At 35.0% G+C, this 26,531-nt stretch overlaps 1 protein-coding gene across 1 annotated transcript in view; it reads right to left on the bottom strand.

Moving 5' to 3' along the window:
* LOC122400511 overlaps positions 1-25,135 on the bottom strand; it is a 92,460-nt gene extending 67,325 nt beyond the window's left edge. The window contains exons 1-2 of the mRNA XM_043402033.1: positions 25,036-25,135; positions 15,131-15,234 (exon numbers count right to left, since the gene is read on the bottom strand). Coding sequence (XP_043257968.1) covers positions 15,131-15,234; positions 25,036-25,135 — 204 coding nt within the window. The remainder of the gene's footprint in view (positions 1-15,130; positions 15,235-25,035) is intronic.
* Between the last annotated feature and the right edge of the window lie 1,396 nt (positions 25,136-26,531).

Here is a 26,531-nt window from a genome sequence, read left to right on the forward strand (position 1 = left end):
AAACCCAACAGAATATTAATCTGTTGTCCGCTGCATCACAGCAGCAACGTAATGTTTGCCTAGCTGTTCGTGTTATGTAGATTAGCTATCAGATACACTGGTCTCGAGTTCCTGTAAGAACTTCGGCGCTCTATTCGATCTTTCTAACAGTCTTGCTCAGAATGTAGATTGGACATCCGCGAATTTATCGCTGGCTACATGATTTCTTCATTATGATACCCAACCGAACACAACAACATTCAATTAACTCGCTGGCTAATCGTACAGTGTGCAAAATTGCATTTTTCAAACGAATATTGTTTATACGAGTTGCTACACCGTTAGTTAATAGTTCATGATATACGAAATCATAAAAATTAACGTAGTTTTACGTCAATTTTTATTCATTCAAACAGTTTCAAACATAATAAGAATTGAGTCTGTTTTTAATATGTACCCTTTAGAACACATTTCTTGTTGAAAATGATACTTGTGTAATTGCATGATCAGACAATAGTATTACTATTATTTTTATTCATCCAAACGATTTTAAACATACTGAGAATCGAGTCTGCTTCTAATGTGTACATTTTGGAACACATTTTTTTATTGAAAATGATATTTTTATAATTGTATAATGAGACAATAACATTAGTCCAACTTTTATTCATTCAAACAATTTCAGACATAATGAGAATCGAGTCTACTTCTAATATGTACATTTTGAAACACTTTTTTTTTTGAAAATGATACTTCTATAATTCCATAATAAGATAATAGCATTAATATTATTTTTCTGATCCTCTTTAAGAACATGCGTTGTTCATTAATTTTCAAACGCGGGTACGCATGCTGGTTTTGCATGGAAATGATTTCTGAATATATCTACATTAATATCGAAGGAGAAAATTTTACAGAAGAAGAAAATCGTGATTCACGTGCAAGAGATTTGTCTTGTAAAAAATAGAAATTATTTTGTGATTTCAGCGATGCAATCCCGAGTACATCATATTGTTTTAACGAGTGTACGTTGGTGGAATACGTTAGTAAAATTCGACAAACAATTTCAGAACACCCTGTATGCACGAGGAATGCAATACAAACATGATTATTCCTTCGAACACCTGTGACTCTCGTACCTGTTAGCTTCGGGGCATAATAGAGGACAAAGTAGCAGAAGATTTATACATAGTCCTGATGAAAATGATGGTTGTGATTGCCCACCTGTTTAAGTCGAAGATATAGTAAATTTACTTAATTTGTCACGTGTAATGGGGAGGACTTCGCTGCCTGTTGTTGGTTTTCTTGGGAACATGTTTTCTTACGTGTAACAGGAAGCGCAAAGATTTACTTTGTGCGCGTCCAGAGTAATTAATCACGTTTGTTGACTACGCGTAGACACCTGTAGAACGCCGTTTCCTTACAGTATTCATTACTTTTCATTTCTTTTCGATTCATCTTGACTCTAACTTAAAGGAATTCAAAACTTTTGATCAGCGTTGAAAACGCTAAAAAATTTATCAATAATTCGCGTTAAAAAATCTTGAGACAATTTTCAAATTTTATGTTTGACGTTTCAAAATATGTTTTAATTGCAGCTTAATTCTGACATCCTTTTGTGATATAAGTCTACCCTTATTCGAATACGAATGCGTTTGAAGTAGTAACAGAACTATCAAATACAGACTCAATTAGTTAAAGTAAAATTATTAATCATTTTCGATTCACATAACCAAAATTGAGCAGCAATTTAAAATGTCTAACGGGAATAATTGCAAATACGAAACCTACTCCAAATATGAGAATTTTATTAAGACATCCAGTTAAATAAATTTTAAATGAAATATTTACTCGTGTAACAGTGTAGCACTGCTGGTAACATAAAAATAAAAAAAAAAAACATAAATCTAATCGATGCAGAGGACACTGAATTTATTTACACACGCAACAGAGAATGTTTCGAAAATATATGTTTGACGATGTTTGTAAACGTTAAATGAATAATTTACTCGTAAGCACTGCTAGTAACATACAAAAAATAAAAAGATCCATAAACCTAATCAACGTAGAGGAGACTGAATTTATTTACACAGGGTGTACGGCCATCCTGGGAAAAATTTTAATGGGAGATTCTAGAGGCCAAAATAAGGCGAAAATCAAGGATACCAATTTGTTGATCGAGGCTTCGTTAAAAAGTTATTAACGTTTAAATTTCCACCTGTAGATAGGCAACCTGCATACAGCTGTGTGCGGGCGATAGTGGTTCTCACTCAGCATGAGAAACTCTACTTAGTGACGTATCGACAGCCTTACAGTTTTCTGAGTGAGAACCACTATCACGCGTACGCAGCTCTTCGCAGATTGCCGTTCTACAGGCGGAACGTTAAACGTTAATAACTTTTTAACGAAGTCTCGATCAACAATTTGGTATTTTTTATTTTCGTTTTATTTTGGCCTCTAGAATCTTCCATTCAAATTTTTCCCAGGGGTGGCCGAATACCCTTTATATGCATCAGAGAATGTTTCGAAAATATAGGGTTTTCCAATAGAGACAGGTCGATGTTGGTAGTCTGTGATGACCATGTTGTTTTAGTGGCGTCTGTCATATCTGTTGTTTGTAATTCAATCAGTAATGCCAAATCACCATGGCAAGTTTGACGATTGAGTAGCACATCCAAATGATAAAATTTTATTATCGAAATAAGTGTTCGTTAGTACAAGCCTTGCGCATATTTTACGGCAGCCGTACGTCAAAGGAATGTCAGATCGGCCGAGAACATCGCCGCTGTCCGTGAAAGTGTGCAGGAGAACACGATGCAATCAATTCCTCGGCGTGCACAAGAAGTTGGCCTTTCGCAGACTTCAACTTGGCGAATTTTGCGTCTGGACTTGGGCCTGCGCCCGTACAAGATCCAATCGACCGCGGAGCTCAAAATTAATGACCATAGATAACGCCGTTTGTTCGATGACTGAGCTTCGCAGCGTTTGGAAGAGGATCCCAATTTTAGTCGAAAAATCGTCTTTAGCGACGAGCTGCGTTCTTGGATGAATGGCTACGTTAACAAGCAAAATTGCCGTTTGGTACCGATTTTGAGCCGGCGCTCAAATACAGCCGGATCTATGTGGCAGAGTCACTAAAAATTGGACCTCGCGGATCTGTGCCACCATGCGAAGCCGCGGCAGACATTTGAACGATATCATATTCCATACATAATGGCATACATGGGCCTTTCAAATAAAAAATAAAGTTTAATATCTCACACACAGAGCTTGTTTTACTCCATTTCAACATCGACCCGCCCTTATTGGAAAACCCTATATATGCTTGACGATGTTTCCAAACATTAAATGAAACATTTACTTGTGTGTATTGCTAGTAACATACAAAAAATAAAAAGAACCATAAACCTAATCGACACAGAGGAGACTGAATTTATTTATATACACAACAGAGAATGTTTCGAAATGTTTGTTGGTGTTTGGAGAATGTAATACAATAAAATCACAAATAAAACTAATTCGACGGTCAAGGGACGAAAAGTTGTTTCTATTCGTTGTTCGAAATTCGTTAGCTAGATAAGAATTACCTGTCGCGGCCATTGCATTCAAACATACAACCACCGACCATTAAACTGTCACAGAGCAAAGGGCACATCGCCAGGCGCATCCATCATCTATTTCGCGTCCCGGCGGTTCTGTATACATACAGTCGCGTCGGTATTTAAGTTGACACTTATCATTTTTATAAAATAGCCGTAAAAGGATACAATAAAAATAAATAAAATACGAAATGTTTACAAAAATAAATTTATTCGTGTCTTAAGTAAATAATGTCACCTTATTAATTATGTTCATTTGAGTAACAATAGCATTAACAAATATTTTCTAATGAACGTCTATCGGAAAGTAAGTTGACAATGGTTATAAAGTAAATTATAATTCTATAAATAACAATAAAAAAAATATTTAATAAGCAGTTTGATACCTTTTGGCTTTAATTACTTCCAGTAAACGATTTGGCATACTGTGTATTAATTTTTTTAACGTTTTGGGCTGTATTTCATCCCATGCCTTTTTTAGTGCGGCTATCAATTTTGGTTTTGTATAGCGGTCCGATTTTGGTATTTTTCGATCGAGTTCGTCCCATAAGTGCTCAATCGGATTTAAATCAGGGCTCTGCGGTGGCCAAGAAAACAGCAATATATTGTTTTCGTCGATAAATTTTTTAACGATCTTTGCAGTATGTTTCGGATCGTTGTCGTGTTGGAATATGTATCCTGTATCTGGCCCAAATTTTTGAATTGATGGAAACAATTTTCTTTTAGAATATCGATGTATTTCGCTGCTGTTAATATACCATCAATAACTGTTAATTTTCCTACATTTTCATTGTTGAAGCAGCCCCATAACATTATAGACCCTCCACCGTGTTTCACGGTGGAGGTGATAACATTTTGTTTAAAAGCTTCTCCTTTTTTTCTCCACACATATTTCCTTCGTTTGTTTGATTGTAATTCAAATTTTGACTCATCACTCCAAATTATGGATTCCCAGAATGCAGTCGGTTTATTAAAATGCTCTTTTGCAAAATTTAAACGTTTGCGAGCATTTGTTTCGGAAATGTGTGGCTTCTTCCTAGATATTCGACCATGCAACCCAGCTTCGTATAAACGGGATTTTATTTGAGTGGTCCCTATTGGCAAATTTAAATCTTCTTTGATCTGTTTGGCAGTAATAAATGGTTCCTTTTTTGTTATTTTAACAATTTCTCGATCCTGACGGGGAGTTGTTTTTCTTTTTCTTCCCGTTCTAACTAAATTTTCAGGTTTCCCAGTAGTCTCTATCTTTTTATAAATTTTTCGCACCCCTTCCTTTGATATCCCAAAATCTGTGGCAATCTGTTGCAAACATTGGCCTTCTCTCCTTCTTTTATAAATTAATAATCTTTCAGACTCGTGTAATTCCCGTATTTTCGGCATGCTACAAGTAACCAATTCTTAACAATAACAATACATAACAAAAAAAAAACATTATATAAGAGACTAAATACATTATCAAATTATTAAATGCGCGTTTAATAGCAAAATTTTATTAATGAAATAAAAACTTGATTACGTCAACTTACTTTCCGGCGAACCAAATTTAGGAAGTATTTTTACAGATTGACTGTTATTTGATTGTACGCGGTGTTTTCGCTTTGACACTCACTGGTATACTGAGGCATTTCTTGTACATAATGTAAACAATGTCAGAATGTACGGAAGGACGTGTACAAGTGTTTAAATTATGGAACAATATCGTCAATACCAGAAATACAACAGCGTCAACATAAATACCGACGCGACTGTATTGATAACTAAAATAGAATCGCGATGCTATCTGCGACGCGATTAAAAGTTCGCCGCAAGCGACCGAGAATTAATTAGAAACGTCGTATTCGCGTCAAGAGGCTCCTAATTGTATGAATAATGGAGTAGCCTGGTTCGAAGCGATGGGGAGGCGTACGATAAATGGGAAAAGGACTCACGAAACAAATCCGCGGGAACACGACCGAAGACGAACGGCATGCAGATACGAGGACAATCTTTATTAACTCGAAGATCCGTCGAGCAGATTCTGAGCGGACCAAGTTAGATGTACGATACGAGTCGATGCGATGTTTCTACTCTTGGATGCGGTTTGAAGCGTACCGGACAACTCTAATGAAATGCACGCGTCTCTTAACAAGACTAGTTTCCAACTGGACGTTTACCACGTCTTCATTTCAATCTCTTCTTGTTCTATCGGCCCGTCTAATCGGAGAGCATTGGAAGTCACTTTGGAGTCCGCGACGTTCGTTGGCTTTCGTTGGTTTGCGGAGTCTCGTTGGTGCGGTACGCGAGACTATTTTTGATCGTGTTCGCCTCTGTTTCTTACCGCGTATCTGCTTGTTTTATCGGCACGGTTGCCCGCGGAACGCTCGGAGATTACTCGAGAAACACTTGACGTTAATATCAATTTATTTGTTGGTTTATTCGTGCGGTTGAGGACCGTTTGACAAATCGAGAAACGCATACGGATATGCTCGCCACGCTCGAGTTTGCGGTTTCGCCCGCTAAGTTTCGATTCGAAACTGATTCGAGGGGTAATTCCTCTTTTCATTTTTTGGGATGCACCGTCAAATTTTTAAAGAAAAATCTTAAGTTGTGTTCCCAAAAATTTAATATAGTCCGGGCCACGATATAGCGAGGTCGTAAACTCAAATAGGTGTCAAAGTTTACACGTTTTAGCTCCTGAAACAAGTGAATTGGCAGACATACGTGCAGCTAAGGGCCTTAGACCATAGTCAGGGCCGCACGAAGAAATGTTTTATCCAGTGTCGCCATTTTTAGAGGTATCATAACAGGTGAAGGTCTTACTCAAGTCTTTAATATCTTAATTTACCTCCTTATAATATGTGCATGTAGAAAATGAAAAAAGATAGTGCAGTTTCGAGTACAGAAAGAGATTCAGAAAGGCACCCTCAAGCAAGATGTCATGTACGGTCCTAAGTGACGCAGCGGTAGTCGATCCCAACCCTCAAGAATTTAGTTCACGACCTCACTATATCATAGCCCGGACTATACTTAATTTTAGTATAAAACGAGTTTCGAAATTTCGAAACCTATATGGCCGATTGCTCTGAAAGAGTATGGGCGGATAAGATGGTCAAAAGTGCCCTTGAGCCAAATTGATCAGTGAGCATATCAGTTAATAGACCGTTCAGAGAAAACCATTTGTGTCAAGTATCAACCCGATACCCGTACTGGGAGAGTAGTTAGAGAGCGTAACGGAATTTTCAGTTTAAGCTTTACATCTTTTGTTGCATCATATCAAAGATTTTTTAACAAAATTGGGGCTATTTGGCTCTACGGCGTACGTGTTTGTGAATTTTTTCAGAATTTTTCACCGCAAAATGGATTTTTAAAAAATTCGAAAAGCTTAAAAATATTTTTTTTTAGTAGAAATTATTTGTATTTTTACAGTGTTAGTGTCTTGTTATGATTATAATTCTGTAATTTTTTCAGATGTTTAGAAGTGGGGGAACGATGTTGGAAAAATCAAAAACCGACATTTGCTTGTATTTTTACCTTAATTTTTTATGTGACCATGTTCGTATTGTTACAATTTTAATAACTTGTTATTGTTATAAATATATAATTTTTTGAGATTTTCTGTGGAGGTGTATCACATACAAAATAATTATAAATCGATATTTTCTAAGTACAGGTTATTCCAGGCATTGCTAGTTCTCGTACCAGACTTATATTTTGATGGTGAATTATAGTTTTTGTTATTAAAAAATTGTTGAAAAAGATACGAAATTCTGGGATTTCCACTTTCAGGATCCCCCATTTTGCCAATTTTCGATATATATTGTTTATTTTGGCACGGGCAATAACGATAAACATACTAATCACGAATCTTTCTAGTTTGTCGGTTTTACTTCACCCTGAGAGATCCAATCATTTACGCTAGTGATATTTAAATATACGTTTATTGCGAGTAAGATAACGAGAAAAAACAATTACTTAAAACTGTAAAAAAAATGTAAATGGATGAATGTAGTTAGATAAACTACAAAAAAGAATTGTAACGTACGTAGCATTCACTTAAAAAAAATTAATGAAAATTGCTTTTCGCAATTTATTAAAGGGTTCTTCTGATTTTCTAAGTCATTCTTTTTATAAAGAACTCATTTTTTTCAATAAAAAATTGTAACAATTCTAACTTATTAAGTCACTAAAACACAGCTACAAGGTGTTTTCAAAAATAATAATAAAAATTCTGGTACGTTGACATAAATAATTGTTTATTAATCGAGATCAATTAATTTTTGTTTTAAAAAATATTTTCAAGTTTATTAAATAATCTTCCGTTGCATTTACCTGCTACTCTTCGAATTATGGTTATTTTTGTGTCAATAACCGGACCTTTCGTAAATAGTGGCGCCACTTATGACTCACAAGGAACCATCGCGAACGATCCGGCTTCGATTTTGATGAAACTTTGTACACTTATAAAGCAGCCAAAAATAATCGACACGTATTTTTTTTTAGCTGCGGTTACTCGAGTTTAAGGGGTGAAACCACCCCTTGAAGTTTTGGCTCGAAACGGCTATCTCGAAAACGGAAAGACATACAAAAAAATTGTTAATGGGCGAGGTTGATGGTTTCTTATGTACAATAACATGGTGTTAAAAAATTTAAAAAAATACAATTTGTTTATAACAAAAAAAAATTTATTAACTTAATTTTTCATTTTATTGAAATTTTCATAATGATAAAAAATGACGAGCATTTTATTCCAAATCCATTGGTATGCGATTTTTTAAAATTGCCTCCTACAGTTTTGCAGATTTTGATGATTTACATCTTGCGCGCACATCCATTATGGTAGTAGCCGTTCTAACTTTGATTTTAATGAAGCATTGTAGGCTTGCACTAAATTATACAGTAACAAGTAACAAGTAACAATAACAGTAACAAGTTTCTTAACAGCAATGAAAAGATTTTTTTTTATGCCCACCTATGACATTGTGGCAAAGGGGGAGCGATTTATAAATTATAAATACATACAGTGTGTATACCAGGAGATAAAGATACACTTATTATTCTCATGATGTACTTGCTTTAAAATACAAATTGAATAAATAAATATTGTCATTTCTGCGGCTCGCCTATCATGCAGTTTACGCACGTTATCTAAATCTTCACTGTTGTGAAAGCATTCTGTGTAATTTGTATAATAAAAATACGTGTCAAATGAGATTAGTATGTGCATCTGTATCTCTGTTGTTATTAACATTCTTTAAAATCGAGACGGTTTTTGTAATAAACATGATAAAATGGGTATATTGAAATGGAGTTTGTATTATACCTTTTGATAACGTGACATATCGTAAAGTTAATTAAATTGATTGCCCTTGTCATGTGAAAATAATATTTGTTGGTAGATAAGTGGGAGAACTTCGATATATATATATTGCAATTAGCTCTTTATAAGTGTGTAGAACATTGTTGGTTATCCATACAGCCGAGGTGCCGATTCTGGGCATTTAAACGTTGCACTTATCCAGCCAATCTTTTGTTGCATATATCCAGCTTTTACTGTATTCGGAAAGATGGTAAATATTAATCCTATTAATGTAATAACTTTACTGTCTGCTGCGTTTGTTGAGTGGAACCAGGGGCCCACGCCAATTAATAGCGCAGAAGAAAATTTAAGGGATGTATTATTCGATTTAATTGTAAGAAGTGTCGAAGACACGGCATTCCTGGTTGAACATGAAACGTGTGTTGAAATGGACGGGACGCCTATCAACCAAGAAAATCAGGCGTACTGGAACAGCGGGAAGTCGAAGCGATTAAAATTAGACACCGTACGTTCCAAATTCCGTCACGTGAAATCCGAAAGAATGCTTCGTAAATGGGCTTTACAAGTTGAACAGGGTGGCACAAAAAAGGAAAAGATAAAACGTATTGCAGAGTATACATTTAATAAATTTATGGAAGCTCGGCAGTTAAGAGTAATTGTGCATGAAGTAGATCTACGGCGATGGGCTTTACAAGCGAGGGACATAGAAAATTTACAAACATTTAAAGCCGGATATACTTGGCTATATACTTTTAAAAAGATGTTTAGATTAGTGTCCAGAAAAATTACCAGATTTGTAACCACAAATATGGTAAATCGAGAAGACGATATTCATTTGCAATGCAGCGCATTCGTGAATGAAGTAAAATCATATATAGCCCGAAATGAACCACACAATGTTTACAATTCCGATTAAAGTGGTTTTAATTTGGAATTACATTCAGGGCGCACTCTGGCTGAAGAAGGTATAAAAATCGTAGAAGGAGGTGTTCAATCAGTGTCATCCACCACTCATAGTTACACCATCCAGCCAACCATTTCAGCTGATGGACAATTACTGTCACCATTATTTATTGTACTGAAAGAGAGTACAGGACATTTCGGGCCGATTGTGGAACAACATTTATTTCGCCCTGACAATGTATATCTTGTAGCTTCAAAGTCAGGCAAATTAACTACGGACCATTTCAAGACCTGGTTAAGAGAGATTTACTTTGCAAATACTGGGGCCGTAACAGTTCTAATTCTTGATTCCTGGAGTGGTCACTGTAAGAAGACGGCGAACGAAGTTACTCCCGAGGGTAAAAATGTAAAACTTTTTATAATACCAAAAGGTGGAACAAAGTATGTTCAACCATTGGATGTTTACGGTTTCCGCACTTGGAAAAATTTCGTCCGCCGATTTTCCGATATAGTTCTCGTTTTAAATCACGACATTAATCTCCACGCTAGGAATAATATAATTAAACTTCAATCTCTGGTTCACAATCAATTTTGATCGCCAAGGTTCCAAAATTTTATTAAATACTCCTGGTATAAATCCGGATATATGTATAGATGAAAAGCCAAATGCATTCCAGAATCCTGTTGAGTACTGCTACTCTGTTGAAAATGAGCCAACATGTCATATTTGCGGTGACGTGGCAATAATTAAATGCGCATGGTGTAAGAAATCTTTATGTTTCAAACATTTTCTCGACGAGTACCACTATTGTCGGAACTATATAGAATAATTGTTATACACACTGCATATATTTATAATTTATAAATCGCTCCACCTTTGCCACGATGTCATAGGTGGGCAATAAAAATAATTAATCCTTTCGTTGCTGTTAAGAAACTTGTTACTGTTATTATTACTCGCTACTTATTACTGTATAATTTAGTGCAAGCCTACAGTGCTTCATTAAAATCAAAGTTAGAACGGCTACTACCATAATGAATGTGCGCGCAAGATGTAAATCATCAAAATCTGCAAAACTGTAAGAGGCAATTTTAAAAAATCGCATACCAATGGATTTGGAATAAAATGCTCGTCATTTTTTGTCATTATGAAAATTTTAATAAAATGAAAAATTAAGTTAATAAATTTTTTTTGTTATAAACAAATTGTATTTTTTTAAATTTTTTAACACCATGTTATTGTACATAGGAAACCATTAACCTCGCCCATTAACAATTTTTTTGTATCTCTTTCCGTTTTCGAGATAGCCGTTTCGAGCCAAAACTTCAAGGGGTGGTTTCACCCCTTAAACTCGAGTTACTGCAGCTAAAAAAAAATACGTGTCGATTATTTTTGGCTGCTTTATAAGTGTACAAAGTTTCATCAAAATCGAAGCCGGACCGTTCGCGATGGTTCCTTGTCAGTGACATTTATATTTATACCATTTTATTGCTCATGAGAAATCATATATTTCTTATGTTAAACATTTTTTTCTACCTTCGTTAGTTTCCAAGATATTTAAGAAAATGTGTTTTCCACCCCCAACTTAAGGGATGCAAAACACCCCCTAGATATGAATATCTGCGGCTGAGAAAAATACGTGTCCAATATTTTTCAATACTCTATCAGTATACCAAGTTTCATCAAAATCGAAGTATGACACTTGTTAGGCATAATTCAATATTTCTTCAATGTATGTACTTCTCAAATCGCAATTTATTTGCATTCTTCAGCTCACGTTCATGTAATTACCGGCCACGAAAAATCTTCGTCAAAATCCAAGATATTATTATTTTTCAAAAATTCGCTGCAAATCAAATTCCAATTTCCTCGTCACGACCGCGGGAATTTCGGAAAAATCGCAAAAGCGCACAAGATCAATCGGCCATTAAACGCATCCTCCTGCGAAATGGTACACAGTCAAGAGTGTATCAACCCCTAGGAAACGCGTTCCTTTTGTTCGGTACTAGTTACAGCGACGCGGGGTTAAAAAAAGAGGAACGAAACAGAGAACGATAGTAGTTAAGGGCTAAACCAGTTTCTCAGGCTCGCACAGCTGCTCCTGTATCGAATCCTGTTTCGATCAAACGTCATCGGTTTTAATTAAGTCTCGAAAACGTCGATGAAATTGATCGTACGTGCACCACCGATTTGTTCTGTCGCGCTCGAAATCCTGTGGATGGATTTCCTACGCGCGATCTTGCGACGTCGGTGGCGCGGTGGGTACTTCCAGTCGCGACAATTCCGCAAAAACGCAGCGAAATCAAATTTCTCAAAACAACCAATATAACTTACACCTGGGTCTAAAATGACCCCGCCGGTCGTTGCGCAAATAATGCAAATTTACAATCCATTGGTCATTAAATTAAATTTAAGAATTTCTGTTATATATACTTTATATTTTGATTCTAATAAGTTTTTATGGATATTCTTTTATTTTTATTATTTTTATTTTTGTATATATAATCTTGTATTATATACATATACTGTACAGGGTGGGGCAATAACTATGTCCACCTTGAATATCTCCGTTATTTGTAATAATATTAAAAAATTTTATATACAAAACTTGTACGGTACTGAGGGGGACACATTGTGATATAAACATTTTTCGTGTGGGTGGATGCATAGAGGAGATTTCAAGGTCACCTTCATTTTTTTTAAATGAGATCACCCTTTTTGAAACACCTACAAAGATAGTCCCTTTCATTAGGAATTCAGTGACTATAACTATTCAAGGTCATTCAAAGTCACGGTCGAAGAAAATGTATAAGATGCAAACTATGGAAGCAAAATACGTTTATCGCAAGTGAGACTTGTAGTAAACATACTAAGGTCCTTCAATGTCGAATTAATTTTTGTCAATGGGGATTACATCAAAATCATTCATTTTTTTCTAATGTCTTGTTTACGGAACGTCCATCATTGGTCTGTTGATAATCCGCAGTGGCTTCGAAGAGTTGATCACCAACGACAATGGAGCGTAAATGTGTGATGTGGTATTTTGAACGATAAAGTAATCGCACCATACTTCGTTACCGGAACGATAACAGGGCAAACATATTCTCAATTTTGGCAAGAAGATCTGCCAATTTTGTTGAAAGATATCCCTCTACAAAACCGTTATGATATGTGGTACCAACACGATGGCTGTCCGGCCCATTATGCACGAGTAGTGAGATAAACATTGAACTCTAGGTTTCCAAAACGATAGATTGGACGAGGTGGTACTGTCTCATGGCCAGCACATTCGCCTGATTTAAATCCACTGGATTTCTTTTTGTGGGGTCTGCTAAAAAAGACCGTATACACGAATGCAGTTCAACAGCAGTTGAAGATATGCATCAGCAGATCATCACAGCATGTGCGACTATCACTTCGGATGTACTTGTCAGAGTTCAACATTCCTTCAGAGCTCGTTTACAGCAATGTATCAACGAAAATGGCCATCATTTTGCACATTTATGAAACACAGATATTCTGCTTTCATATTTTAAATTTTATACATTTTCTCTGACCGTGACCTTGAATGACCTTGAATGACCTTGAATGACCTTGAATAATTATAGTCACTGACTTCCTAATGAAAGGGACTATCATTGTAGGTGTTTCAAAAAGGATGATCTCATTTAAAAAATGGAGGTGACCTTGAAATCTCCTCTATGCATCCACCCACACGAAAAATGTTTATATCACAATGTGCCCCCCTCTGTACCGTGCAAGTTTTGTATATAAAATTTTTTAATATTATTATAAATAACGGAGATATTCAAGGTGGGCATAGTTATTGCCCCACCCTGTATACACAAAAATAAAAGAAAAAGAATACACAATAAAGAAGTGGTTGTAGGGAATATTCATGAAAATTTATTGAAACGAAATAATAAAATATATATGCCAAAATTGTTCAATTTAATTTAATATTCTAAATTTCAAAATGGTTACAAAAACCTTTACTATAGAAAATATCAAAGGAATCATCCTGCATCGTAAACCCGATGTTTTACTAATCCTGAAAACAGCTCGTGATTCAGGACGTGTATGTCGCGACTGGAACTTCACGAAGTTGTAAATCCCGTTTATGGCAAAGTACAACGATGCGAATGTTGTAAGACAACTTAATGTCGGGCGACTGTTCCAGTCGAAGAGATCGAATCACAATACTTTGTCTACCGGTTGTCCGAAGTGTCTGAGCTAAGGTGTTTCTTGGAAATACTGAATAACTGCATTTTTGTTTGTTTCAATACGTCATTTAATACTCAAATTAAATCATTACCAAAATTTTTCGAACAAAAGTTAATAATCAGTTGTCAAAAATTGTAGTTGTAAAATTTAAGAGAACATTTTTTCTATACACCAGTTGATGTATCTTTGTATACTCTTTAAAAAAGTATTAGAATTCCTGGGTCGAAAATTGATCAGTCTAGAAGAACTATTTCGAATTCCCATATACGCGATACACTGTGCGACGCGATGATTGTAATATCGATAAATCAGTTTATTGATGTGTCGGTAAATGTAAAAAATGAGTCACAAAGATTTACCGGTAATTCGCCTCTTTTTTACCGACAATTAAATAAATCGAATATAGCAATATTTTATATTTCTCACGTATAAAAAGAATACAATGAAAGTTGGACTTGCAAGGTTCGTGATGGAGAAACGAAATAGTTGCCAGATTTATTAAACAATGTATGTAATTAAAAAACTCAAATGCAGACGAAGACGAGTTAACGGCAACGTTAAAGTTGAAGTCCATACTTTATAATTCTTGATTAGAATGAAATAAACTGTTTTTTAAATGCAATATTTATTTTTATATTTTCAATATTTTCAAAAATGTCGGCAAATTATCGGCAAACCGGTTTCGACCGATAGTTTTACCGACTTACCGATAAACGGAAACGTCGATAAATTAACCCGAGAAATTAACACGCGTCGATATATTAAGACGCGTGCTAACTTTTTGTTTCGTAGTGTATGTTGATTCGATTACGACGATTCTAAGCGCACGATAATGGGGGATGAAAATAAAATTGTTCCTCAAACAAAATATCGAAGATTCGATCCCCCGGTGTACACGGAGCAACGTTTGCGTGGCCATTTCCTTTTTCCCCCGTTGCGTTTCTGTAATTTAGATGCCGCGATAGCGTATTACGGAATAGAAAGAGGCGGAGACGTGGTCGAAGTCGCGTGGCACTCAGCCGCTCGATTTTCTTCTTCAGGAATGCGCGCGCCGTATGTCGGAGGCGTGCTACGAGGCCATTTTATCGAAAGGAAGAGCAACTTTTTCCCATGAGTAGCCTGACTTACCGAGCCGTAAAGAAGACCACAGGAATCCATGCACAGGTACAGGCAGGTCGCGACACCTTGGATCCTCAACTGACCTCTGGACACCGATGTTCTTTGAAATATCGCTAAAAACAGAAATAATACTAAATTACAACAATGATTCGCAGACTCGTTCACGGTTTTTGTAAACTATAAAACATTACACACTCAAGATTTTAGAATACGTTTGAGTGCGTTTGAAGTAGTATGAGAATCTGTTAAATACACACTCAATTAGTTATAATAAAATTATTAATCATTCACGTTTCACATAACCAAAATTGAGCAAGTATTTAAAATTTCTAACAGGAATAATTACAAACACGACACCTGCTCCAAATATTAGAATTTTATTAAGATATCCAGTTGAATAAATTTTAAATGAAATATTTCCTCGTGTAATAGTGTAGCACTGCTGGTAACATATATAAAAATAAAAAAAGAAAACATAAATCTAATCGAGGCGATTGAATTTATTTATATATGCAACAGAGAATGTTTCGAAATGTTTGTTGGTGTTTGGAGAATATAATACGATAAAATCTCACGATAAATAAAACTAATTCGACGATCAAGGGACGAAAAGCTGTTTCCATGGTTTTTCACGATTTTTGTAAACTATAAAACATTATAGATTTATCTAGAATATGCAAATTGGTAACATGAAATTGTTGACATAGTTTTTCATTAACTCCTTAGTTTTAATTAACTCCTGATATAAAATTGTTATTTTGCGTGTTAATTTATCAATATTACTAAAAATTATTTTTGGAGGGATTCGAACTTTTGCGTGCACCTATGAATGTTACAAAAGTTCGTTACTTATTTCGGTACAAATTTTGCAATTGTACTTTAACGATTTGCGTTTGGAAATTAAGTTAGCTGTTTTCAAATCTTTAAATCGTGATATTTTCGTCAAAGGTCATTTTTATAAAGAATGTGAATTCCAGTTACTTTTATAGCAGAGAAATTAACTGTATAAAACGTAAACAGTTGATGAGTTCCGTAGGAGCATGATTCATCAAAATCAGTGAGTCTTTGATCTGCTGATGAAGCTAATTACAATGCTCATGATACGATCGAGTCATTTCCGCTACAAGGACTCTATGTTTTGAAAACTTCAATAATAGCAGTGAGAATATTTTTAAAAATATTGCAAGTACCATCATAGCAAACTATAGGAATACATAATATTGTCGGTAAAAAAGAGGTGAATTACCGACAAATCTTTGAGTCTAATTGTTTACATTTACCGACAAATCAATAAACTGTTTTACCGATATTACAATCATCACGTGGCATAGTGTATCGCATATATGGGAATTTGGAATGAAAGCCATAACTTCTACACTGATCAATTTTCGACCCAAGAACTCTAATACTTTTTTATAGAGTATAAAAATATACATCAACTGATGTATAAAAAAAATGTTTTGCTAAGTTTTATTAATAATAATAGAATATCTAACAAAAAATTTGCTTCAAATATCGCAATGTATTTATTTTTCGCGGTATTAAACCAACCATCAAATGCAAGAAATGTTGGAACTGGATGATTTTAAGAGTCGTAAGTGTAGTTAAGTGAAGTGGAAAAAACTGGTCCGATAGGTTGGTTAAAACTTTATCTAAAGTATTCCTCGCTTCTTTCGTTGGAAACCTATAAATCGCTAGCTAAGAACGCCCACAGTGGATCGTTTATTTATCCTTGAATTAGATTTATTATAAATTGCAAGTATCTCAACAAATCATTTATTCGAGCAAACGGAAACCAAAATGGTTTAGGGTTAGCTTCCTGACTATTCGCGAATTAGTCTAAGGTATTTATTAAAAGACCACCAAGAACGATCGTTTTTGTTCGAAATTTTCCAGATGCTAATAACCAAGGGAGCCCATTTATCCTCGAGGGGCCGGATGTAGCTTGCTTCGACTCGTTCTGACTCGATCGCGGTGTAATCATTCGTATTTTTCGCCCCATGAAAATACAAAGTATACATTGGGAACGTTCTTCACAATTTTCCAGCGCGCCGCTACTCCAAGGTATCGATTATGGGAATCGAATTGCGCTAAAGGACGAGCAATCGAACGCACGCCTTGCATAAAAACCACGATAAAATCCGACAGTTATCGATAACATCACCGAGACGTGTCGTAAATAAGTTTTTGTTCTTCGACTCGCGATTTTTCACAATCGAATTCATCGCGTGTTGCGAAGTTCGTCGAGTCGGAAGATGCGAAGAAGGTATACGTATTAAGAAATGTCTGTAATTGAAGGGTGCGCTGCAATAAGCTTTTTGCAACACTTTTTCTTGTATATTTTATTAACAAAAATGTGATTTTTTACTTCGTGCAAACTGAAGTTCCAAATGACTTTTTTGCAACAGATCAACTAATAATAAAAGAAAAAAGAAACACATAATATTAAAAATTAAAAATACCAATCTGCCTGTTGAAAGATTTACACTGTCTAAAAGTAAAATTCTCAAAATGTGATCCCAACCAAAAAAAAAACTCAAGCTGACCTTCGTTTACCTATGAAGCTAGTTTCGAAATTTTTATTATTGCCAACGTTTCAAAAAAGACATTGATAAGAGGAGGGCACGAACTGACTGACATCGATTTTAATGTGCTTTTGCAGAATAATAGCAGAGTGGTCTCTGTTGGTCCATGTGAAATATTAGGTATAGATACTCAATAATTTTTAAAATATAAATAATTATAAGTTCTGTATAATCCTACTCCTATTTGGTACATATTTTCTTCCAATACAAAAACACCCAAAATCGAGTATCTACATTGAATATTTCCTGCAAAAGCACATTAAAATCCAAATAGGTCACTGTGTGCTCTCCTCTGTAAGTGTCATCTGATATTTACCTATTCAAAAGTCTACTTAATTCCTTAATGGCTCCCAATTAGCTTGAAGAGGTACATGAACGTACGTATGAACTTGTTGTTCCTTGGCCTAAAGGTTAACAAATTTTTGGAAATTATTCAGATCGATTTTGAGTGGGAATGTCTGACTTTTTGCTACATGAGACACTTCGTACAATCGCGGCAATATGTTACGATTCCTCAGAGTACTTGACACTTTTTTGAAAGCTTCTACCAGCACGTAACACGGTTGCAGTGACCAGCCCGTGAGTTTTATCCATATCCTTGTGAAGCAACCGGGGCCATAAATTAAATTCTTCGAGTATTTTACAGGTGGTAATATAGTGGCTGCGCTATTTGTTGTACGACTACCTATATAAGGAAACTTTTTCCTAGCAGATGTTCGAAAAATATTCCGTTATAATGTCACGTATTTCACCAAGAGTCGTATCGTCTATAACCGAGCGACCATCGCACTTCCCTGACTATAAATGGCGTTACTAACAATTTCTGATAACGTCCAGTAGAATCTGTTATGGTTCCGGTTTAATTTAAAACTTTTTACGAAACGATAATGTGAAATTTATTCATTTATTTTTTGTTTATTAAACCTTTACTAATATATTCGTCAGGCTTTTCTGATTAAAACAGGACCATACACGATAATTTGGATATTTGCGTATTTAACAACATTTTGTACTCTATCAGGAGTAGGTTAAAAACAAATTATATCGTGTTTGGTCTTATGTTACTCAAAAAACTCTCACCAATATATTGGTAAAAGTTTCATGTAAAAAAAGACAAAAAATAAAAAAGTTTCATCTTTGCATTATGTGTTGTTTCACTGACATTCGAGCTCAGATCAAATTGATGCGATAGGGATGACTACCGTTCACTTATCCAATCGAAAACGACTCGCAGTAATCCAAGCGTCGCTGTAAATCACGATGCCAAGTTTGAATGTTTTTTCTTGTGATAATTTGTTTCGAGAACACACGTTCGTAAAAACGACTCATTTTGTCAACCAGCGAATCAGAACCGTGGCCGGACAAACCGCTTGCCACCATTGTAAAGATAAACTGTCCAACGTCGTGCATTCTAATTTATTTTTGTTTCTCGTATCGCGTGGGGTGTAAGAGCAGTCTCGTATGACTGATCGTATACTTTATTTACACGTTACGCACGACTGTTCCCTCGATAGGACTTCTGGCGAACATAGCCTAGCAGTTTAGGTATAAACATATCTCCTCAAACGATATCGTGACTGGATACTGGCTATGCTTTTTCTTCGCCGTTAACGAATCGAGAGTACATGAATTCTCTTTTATCACTAACGTTTCTAAGCGTTCTCTCTTATCTTAACTCTCGCCCAAGCTGGACGCGTTGCTGTCGTTGCGATTAGAGGCGCGATCGAAACCGTGAAGCGTGAACCAGATCGTGACACCTGTTTGATGTAAATCTCGCTGAACATGTAAACACAGTTACCGCGATGCGAGCTATCATGGGCGATCGTAATCTTCCTACTGGCAGCCATTCATTTATACAAACATAGGACAATGTTCAACAAATAATTCCAATTACATGCAATTCGGGATATCCTAAAGAGTTATCAAAAAATGTTTGAGAGAAAATAATAGATTTGTTAATTTTATATTTATCATTTGCAACGATGACTTTATTTCTAGTCTCGATAAAATGAAAATAATTCAATTTTTATTATATTGCAAGGTTTAAATATAAAAATATTTAAAGCATACGTGGTGATTTTCTATAGTAACACCGGAAGGCGATTTTAGTAGAAATTTAATTTTCTTTTCTTTTTCTTTTTTTTCAATTTTAAGCATCGAAGCAACATTTTCCACTATCAAGTTTTGTTATAAGATTACTACTATCTCGCCTCACAAATTTATATTTTATTTAGTGCAAATAAAAATTTCTGAGCGTAATATAGTTTAATTTAAAATTAAATATCATATTTTTATTCTACATCTTGGAATTGCTTCTTCCTATTTATTTATAATTTAATTATACAAACAAATGGCTAGCATAAAATATAGAATTTGAGACACGATAAATTAAAATGTGAAAATTGCTTCGATATGACATTTGATTGGAGCTAAAAGTACGACTTCTGGTTTCTCGACTAATCCTACGCGTTTTCCGGTTTACTTTACATTTAATAAGAACTATTAGTATGTAAACTACCATGTTATATTACGAATTAAAAATCAAGAAATTTAAAGATTATAATACGTTTTATAACCAATTAGTGTTAGCAGATAATAATCCTTTGCGATATACATATACTATTACTCCGAAGCAGCTCGAAAACAAATTTATAATTAATTTGATCGTTTCTAGCGCGTCCTTAAATTTTTTTCCACAATTATATGTATTATACGATCGTTTATGTATTTAAACAAATAACATTTTTTTTATTCCACAGATACTATCGACAAATCGAACTCGAGTTTGATAGAACATAAATTCCAGACAATTAAAATTCTCCTATTTTAAAATCTTTATTTCTTATTAAAAATCATACAAATGTATAAACAAACATCTGTTAACGAATAATAGTTTTTTACATTATATTAAAATATTATCACAATTTAATACGCCACTTATACCCTGAATTAAATTTTAAGTGGTATGAAACCATGCATGGCCAGACGCAAGTTACATTTAAAATTCAATAAAATTAAATCAGCACAGTATTATTGAACAACTTTCACGCGTATATAATAAAAATTAATCCGAATTATTACTAATAAATTTTAATTTTCGTTGGAGGATGAAATTAAATTTCTGTAGCCTGTTAATCGTTCTGAATAAATATAATCAATGGTAGAGTCGAGTTCGATGTACAAAACGTGCTTAAAAACTAGTATTACCGAATACAAAGTATGACCAATAGATTGGCCAGCGAATATGGTATGAATTTAATAAATTCCTGGAGCAACAGATACCCACTAAAAGGCAAGGAAATGTCGTCACAGGTAGCAATTTATCACTATAACACCGACACTTTGCACTCCCCCTGCAAAAGTGTCAGAACATAAAACCCACAATTTTCTCGTTTCGTCGACGTATCTTCACTAATATATCAATACTTTTGCTTCGGGGATGTGTCACTCGCGAAGAATTATGTGGCGGTTCCTGATGCAAAATTACGTAAATATACGTTCGTGTTCGACTTCCCGGTGTTGCAAGTGATACGATGTTTAAGACTGTTCTAACCTCCCAGGACATTTATGTCCTTCATTACATCTAACAGTCGTTTATCTTGAATACTTCCATTTTTGATTTTGTACGACAACGATGGTTCAAATTAGTGTAATATTCAAACAAAAATAGTTATATAAACTCTTCTATGAATGAGAAACAATCTTACATCCAACGTTTCTTCAATATGTTGGCATTGTGTCTGGTTCATTCTAGACAATTCTAAACAACTCATTATTATTTCAACATATTTATTTCTATTTTAACAGTGAACGTACATAGGTATTTCTACACATGTTCCCTCACAACGCCATTACACACTACCGGGCACTCTACCACGGGATTCCCCCTCATATCTTCGTTCCAACGCTACCAACTATAATCAGTAAAAACAACTACACACAATATTCTACTGCTATTGAACGATAAACAAAAATTCTTTTCAATTAGATGCACTTACGAGAGAATTGCACAATTTTTAATAGGCGTTGCTTTATCTACAGGAGACGCTGAAATTGATGATCCAAACAAAGAGGCGATAATAGAATGTTGGAGAAATAATTACTTAGAATGGCAGCACCACTCTCACAAACAGTTCCGATGCGACTAACTATGACTCACATTAACCTATGAGTGCATCGAACGGAATTGTATCCTGGGTCCAATTATTGTCATCTGCGCATGGATGACGTGCGCGCGCATCGATTTCTTCTAGACCAATCGATGCCTCGTGGATAGAGGCTCTTTCGAGATTATGGAGCTTCGTTACACGTGCTCTTGACACTCTCTTAACACATTGACTGCCAGACCACAACTATACAATTCTTTGCGGGACCAAAACTTTGATTTTAGACAATTGTAAGCTACATAACTTAAAATTTGCCTTACCATTTATTTTTATAACCTCACTAAAATTCATGAATCCTATTCAAATTTCAACTTTAACATTTCATCCTGAGAATTAATTATTCTAGTTCCATAGTAAAAAATCCTGTCAACCATATATGGATGACATAGCAGTCAAAGTGTTAATTATCATCGTAACGTGTCTACTTTTTGACGACCCCCCCTCCCCCTTTCCCCCCTCCCAGAGAAAGTTCTGTGAAAAATTTCAGCGAAATTAGACAACAGAAACACGTGCCGCATTTAAATTAGAATTTTTAAATTTTCATGATTTTGCGTTAGATTTGGATGCACTTGTATCATCTTATACCAAAGTTGTCGACTGATATTTTTTAATGAAATTATAAATGTACGCAGGTAAACAGACGCGTGACATCTATTGTCTTGAGACAAATGTACCTACTATGTATGTATGTATGTATGCATGCATGTATTGAGTTATGTGTGCAAGTGACATTATTTAACATCCCAACACTTAAAACAGATATAAATTAAATTAAAGGTATCTTTGTCGAGTTAGTAGCACGTGGTTGTGAAAATAAGAAATTAAAGGACGAGACTAACTTCTAAATTTGGAGATTTCAAATTATGATATTGTTTAAAGCAATGAAAGCGTATGATACAGTAATCGGGAAGAATGTACTGAAAGAAGATTGGACTGATGCAAAGTAACAAGAATGGGAACTGACCGATGCTAAGACCCAGCAAACAATAATCATGTCGATCGATAGAAAACCACAGATGTACATTTTAAATTGTTAATCATCAAAAGAAATGTTCGGAAAGTTAACATTGATTTACGGGAAGGACACGGAACAATCTGTTGAGCCGTTCATAATCTCGAGGCAATAAGCACGCGGCTAACTGGCGACACTTGCAATAAGGTTGAAGATCGTGCCGGGATTCCCGTGGTTTTTGTTCGAGTCGAGTCGTTTGTTCGAGCCGCATGGTCGGCATTACTGCAATTTATTTATATTAACCTATGTAATATGTAAAGAATAATTAATGTGGTTGTGTTTAACATTTTAATATTGTCTATATATGTATATTTATCCAATCAGTTCCTATACAAGAGGACTTGATATTTTTCAACACAAACAAAATGCCTGTTGTTGCAGAAATTCTTCAACAGTAAAGGTGCCACATCTCGTCTTATTATAAAAGTGATGAAAGTAATTAATAAAATTACATACTTGTCTTCCTATTTCGTGCATATTTGATCTTTCCATGTCGTTACGTTATGAATCACCGTTCAGATTACCTTGTAAGATTTAATTAGCATAAAGAGTCAATATCTTTTCTTATATAAGAGATTATTATATGGATTTTTTCGTCTTAATAATCATAATCGCGATAGAGGGACGACTGGACCGAACCCGATCGAATTAATCCTTAATTAACCAGAGAACCGTAATTTCCCCCAGCGGCGGGGCTAAAAACTTCAATACGTTACACACACGTAAGACTTCAAACTGTGCAGATTACAACCCTCGTTGCTTCAGCGCGCGGATCTAGCGGCGGATCATGAATTCCGTGCCACCTATAAATTACTAATCTGCAGTTATGCATTTTTTCTTACCCGTGTACCATGGAAGCCCCCTTTCCTTCCATCTTTATCCAACGAATATTTCCTTCATCTTACAAGCTACCGATGCGATACCGTGTATTTGCAAACTCGTTTCGCATTGCAATTTGAAACAGCTGCCCGTTGTTAGACTCCTGGGCACACTGTTGCAACATTCTGCACTACTTGGCCAGGCAATTAAATACAATCCCGCCGGGGATATAAATTAACGTAAAAGTTGCGTTGCTCGTCACCTCGAGGAATCGACTCGTTTTCGAACCAGTATTATCTATTAGCATTCTGACGGATGGATAAGCTAAACGAGAGTCTTTTCCCCGGAATGCGACTTATCTGCAGGTGCCTGTCTCGAGCAAAAGTGTTTTAAGAAGGAGCCAAAGTAGATGCATGCCGTGAATTGTGAGGCAATATCGGCCAATAATTGATATATCCGCCAGTGGTGGATTATACAGGGTGAGTCCCCGTAACTGGATCGGGCTATAATTCTGTTCTAACGAGGGAAGGACTCCGCGATCGATCGCTTGGATTTTAATGCGATTTTGCACACTGATAGTACAGTGGTGTCTCGATATATGGCAATCTTATTTATCCGCTTGTATGACCACGATCTATCCCCCTCACCCAGCCCTCTAATACCGATGGTTCGAGCCAGACACTCGACGTTATCTACAATCCTTGATAACCAGTCGCAAACTATTAAATTAAATTTTTCCAGTTACAAAACTCTTATCGAATTTTTGTTGGTAAAAGCTTTTCTGATCGAAATTAAACCAAACGTGACACAATTTGGAACATATGTAACAAATAAAAGATGAGTAATGTGATTATATTTAATTTCTTATTAATAATATACCTGCGTGCTTGTTAAATAAGTATGTAAATATAATAAAAATGATATAATATTTGGTTTTGTTTTAATCAAAAGAATCTAACAAATGTGTTTAAAAAATTTCTATGAAAAAAGATATAAGGAGTTTCAACACTGGTTAAAAAAGATTGATACGAACAATATTTAAAAACGTTATTGTAGACTGTTAATTTTACTTTCATTTTTATATTGAAATTCGGAAAAGTATCGAATGCTTCGTGACTAAACGAAAGTGAACAACTATTAAGATATTCTTAATATAATATGCAAATGATGCTTGAAATGTTGTTCATTATAGCCTACCTAAGTGCATAATCGGTTAATGAGTGAGAGTGACACGCGTTCAAGTCTTTCTGCAGACGATATTCGAGAACGTATCATTATAGCATGTAATACTATAACTACAGAAGCACTTCCACGTGTATCACTCTCACTCACCGATTATGCTCGCGCACTGAGCGTAATGGACAACATTTCGAGCATCATTTGCATCAGAAATTGTATCAAGAATATCTTTGTAGTCACACTCAATTTCCATTCAATACAATATTCTGATTTAACATGATTCTGAAAATCGACTGTTTTTTTTAAAATATCTATTATACGTAAATATTCGATAGGTTTATTTAGAACATTGGATAATTAAATCTTTTAATTGCAAACGTCGACTAAGAATTGTAAAGCTGTTTATTCAAGAATTATACAAAGAACTAGTCAAACCAACATTCCAATAGCTAATTAACACTTTTGTCGAGCAAAGAAAAGTTAACGATGCCGGAATTTCATTCCAATTAAAATCGAATATAACAATGATTTTAGTATTGAAATAGTAGCTTTCTAATTTGAAACTAAATTTTTGAAATGTTTTCTTTGAAACGTATCTATGGGACTTAAAAAATTAGTATTACTAAAAATAAAAACTTTTATTTTACAGATAATACAATATGAAAGTAATAATAATTCTCAATTCTCGCATGGTCTTGGTAACCTATTATTAAACATTTGCAAGATATAATTTTGAATCAACTCGTTTTTTTCTTTTGGTAATCTTTTTAAAACAATTTGCAGTCTTTTGTTCGAATCAATAACAGGAAAGTTAAAATTAAAATTAATTGCACGATTCTATCTACTACTCAACTTAAGAATGTAATGGAAGATAAAAGGAAGCCAGCAATAAAACGTTTAATCGTTCATAATGGAACGTTCGAACACCTGCTGGGATAAATTAATATCCTAACATAAAATATGAAAGATCTCATAAACTATTGCGTTTTCAATGTTCGTGACCGAAGCCTTTTATATGCAAAATGACGAGAAGAATCGATTTACGTAAAAGAAAAATGCATAATATTTTTCCAACTGTAAATGCAACAGGAAATGTCTGGAACTTGCTCGAAAGACTTGTTTATTTATCATCAAAGCAACGAAAGATTTCTTTATTTTTACCAAAGACAGGACAAATATTTTAAATTTAAAGACATTGTGATTTTAGAAAATTGATGCAAGGTGTCCATAATTCTGGAATCATCCTGTACGACGAAGCAGATTAAAAATCAAAGTTTTAAACGACACGTAACGATCAACTTTATTTTCTTCCATCGTTCGTAAAATGGCCAACTTTGTTCCGTCGCACACATCTTCAAACAAAATCGATTTTTCTATATTGTTTATATTACACGGCACGGCGGTTGAAAATTGTGATGCCTCCTATTGAACTAAAGTACTGTTATTACTGAAATTACAGTGCGGCCAGCGTTCGCGATTTTTACGAAATTTTCACCCTGAACGTACCGGAGAGATGGCGGCTCGCTTCCGTTCCCGATAGAGAGTAATATTAAAGTGTCAAAGATGTCGTATAAATAATCGTATCTAGCCTTCGACGTATATAATGCGCGCTACAGTTATTTATTCCGCGACGGAAAAACGTTCGTACG

This window comes from Colletes gigas, unplaced genomic scaffold (genome assembly GCF_013123115.1).
Source record: "Colletes gigas isolate AHSC1104 unplaced genomic scaffold, ASM1312311v1 Colletes_gigas_Sc00018, whole genome shotgun sequence".
NCBI classification, from domain to species: Eukaryota; Metazoa; Arthropoda; class Insecta; order Hymenoptera; family Colletidae; genus Colletes; species Colletes gigas.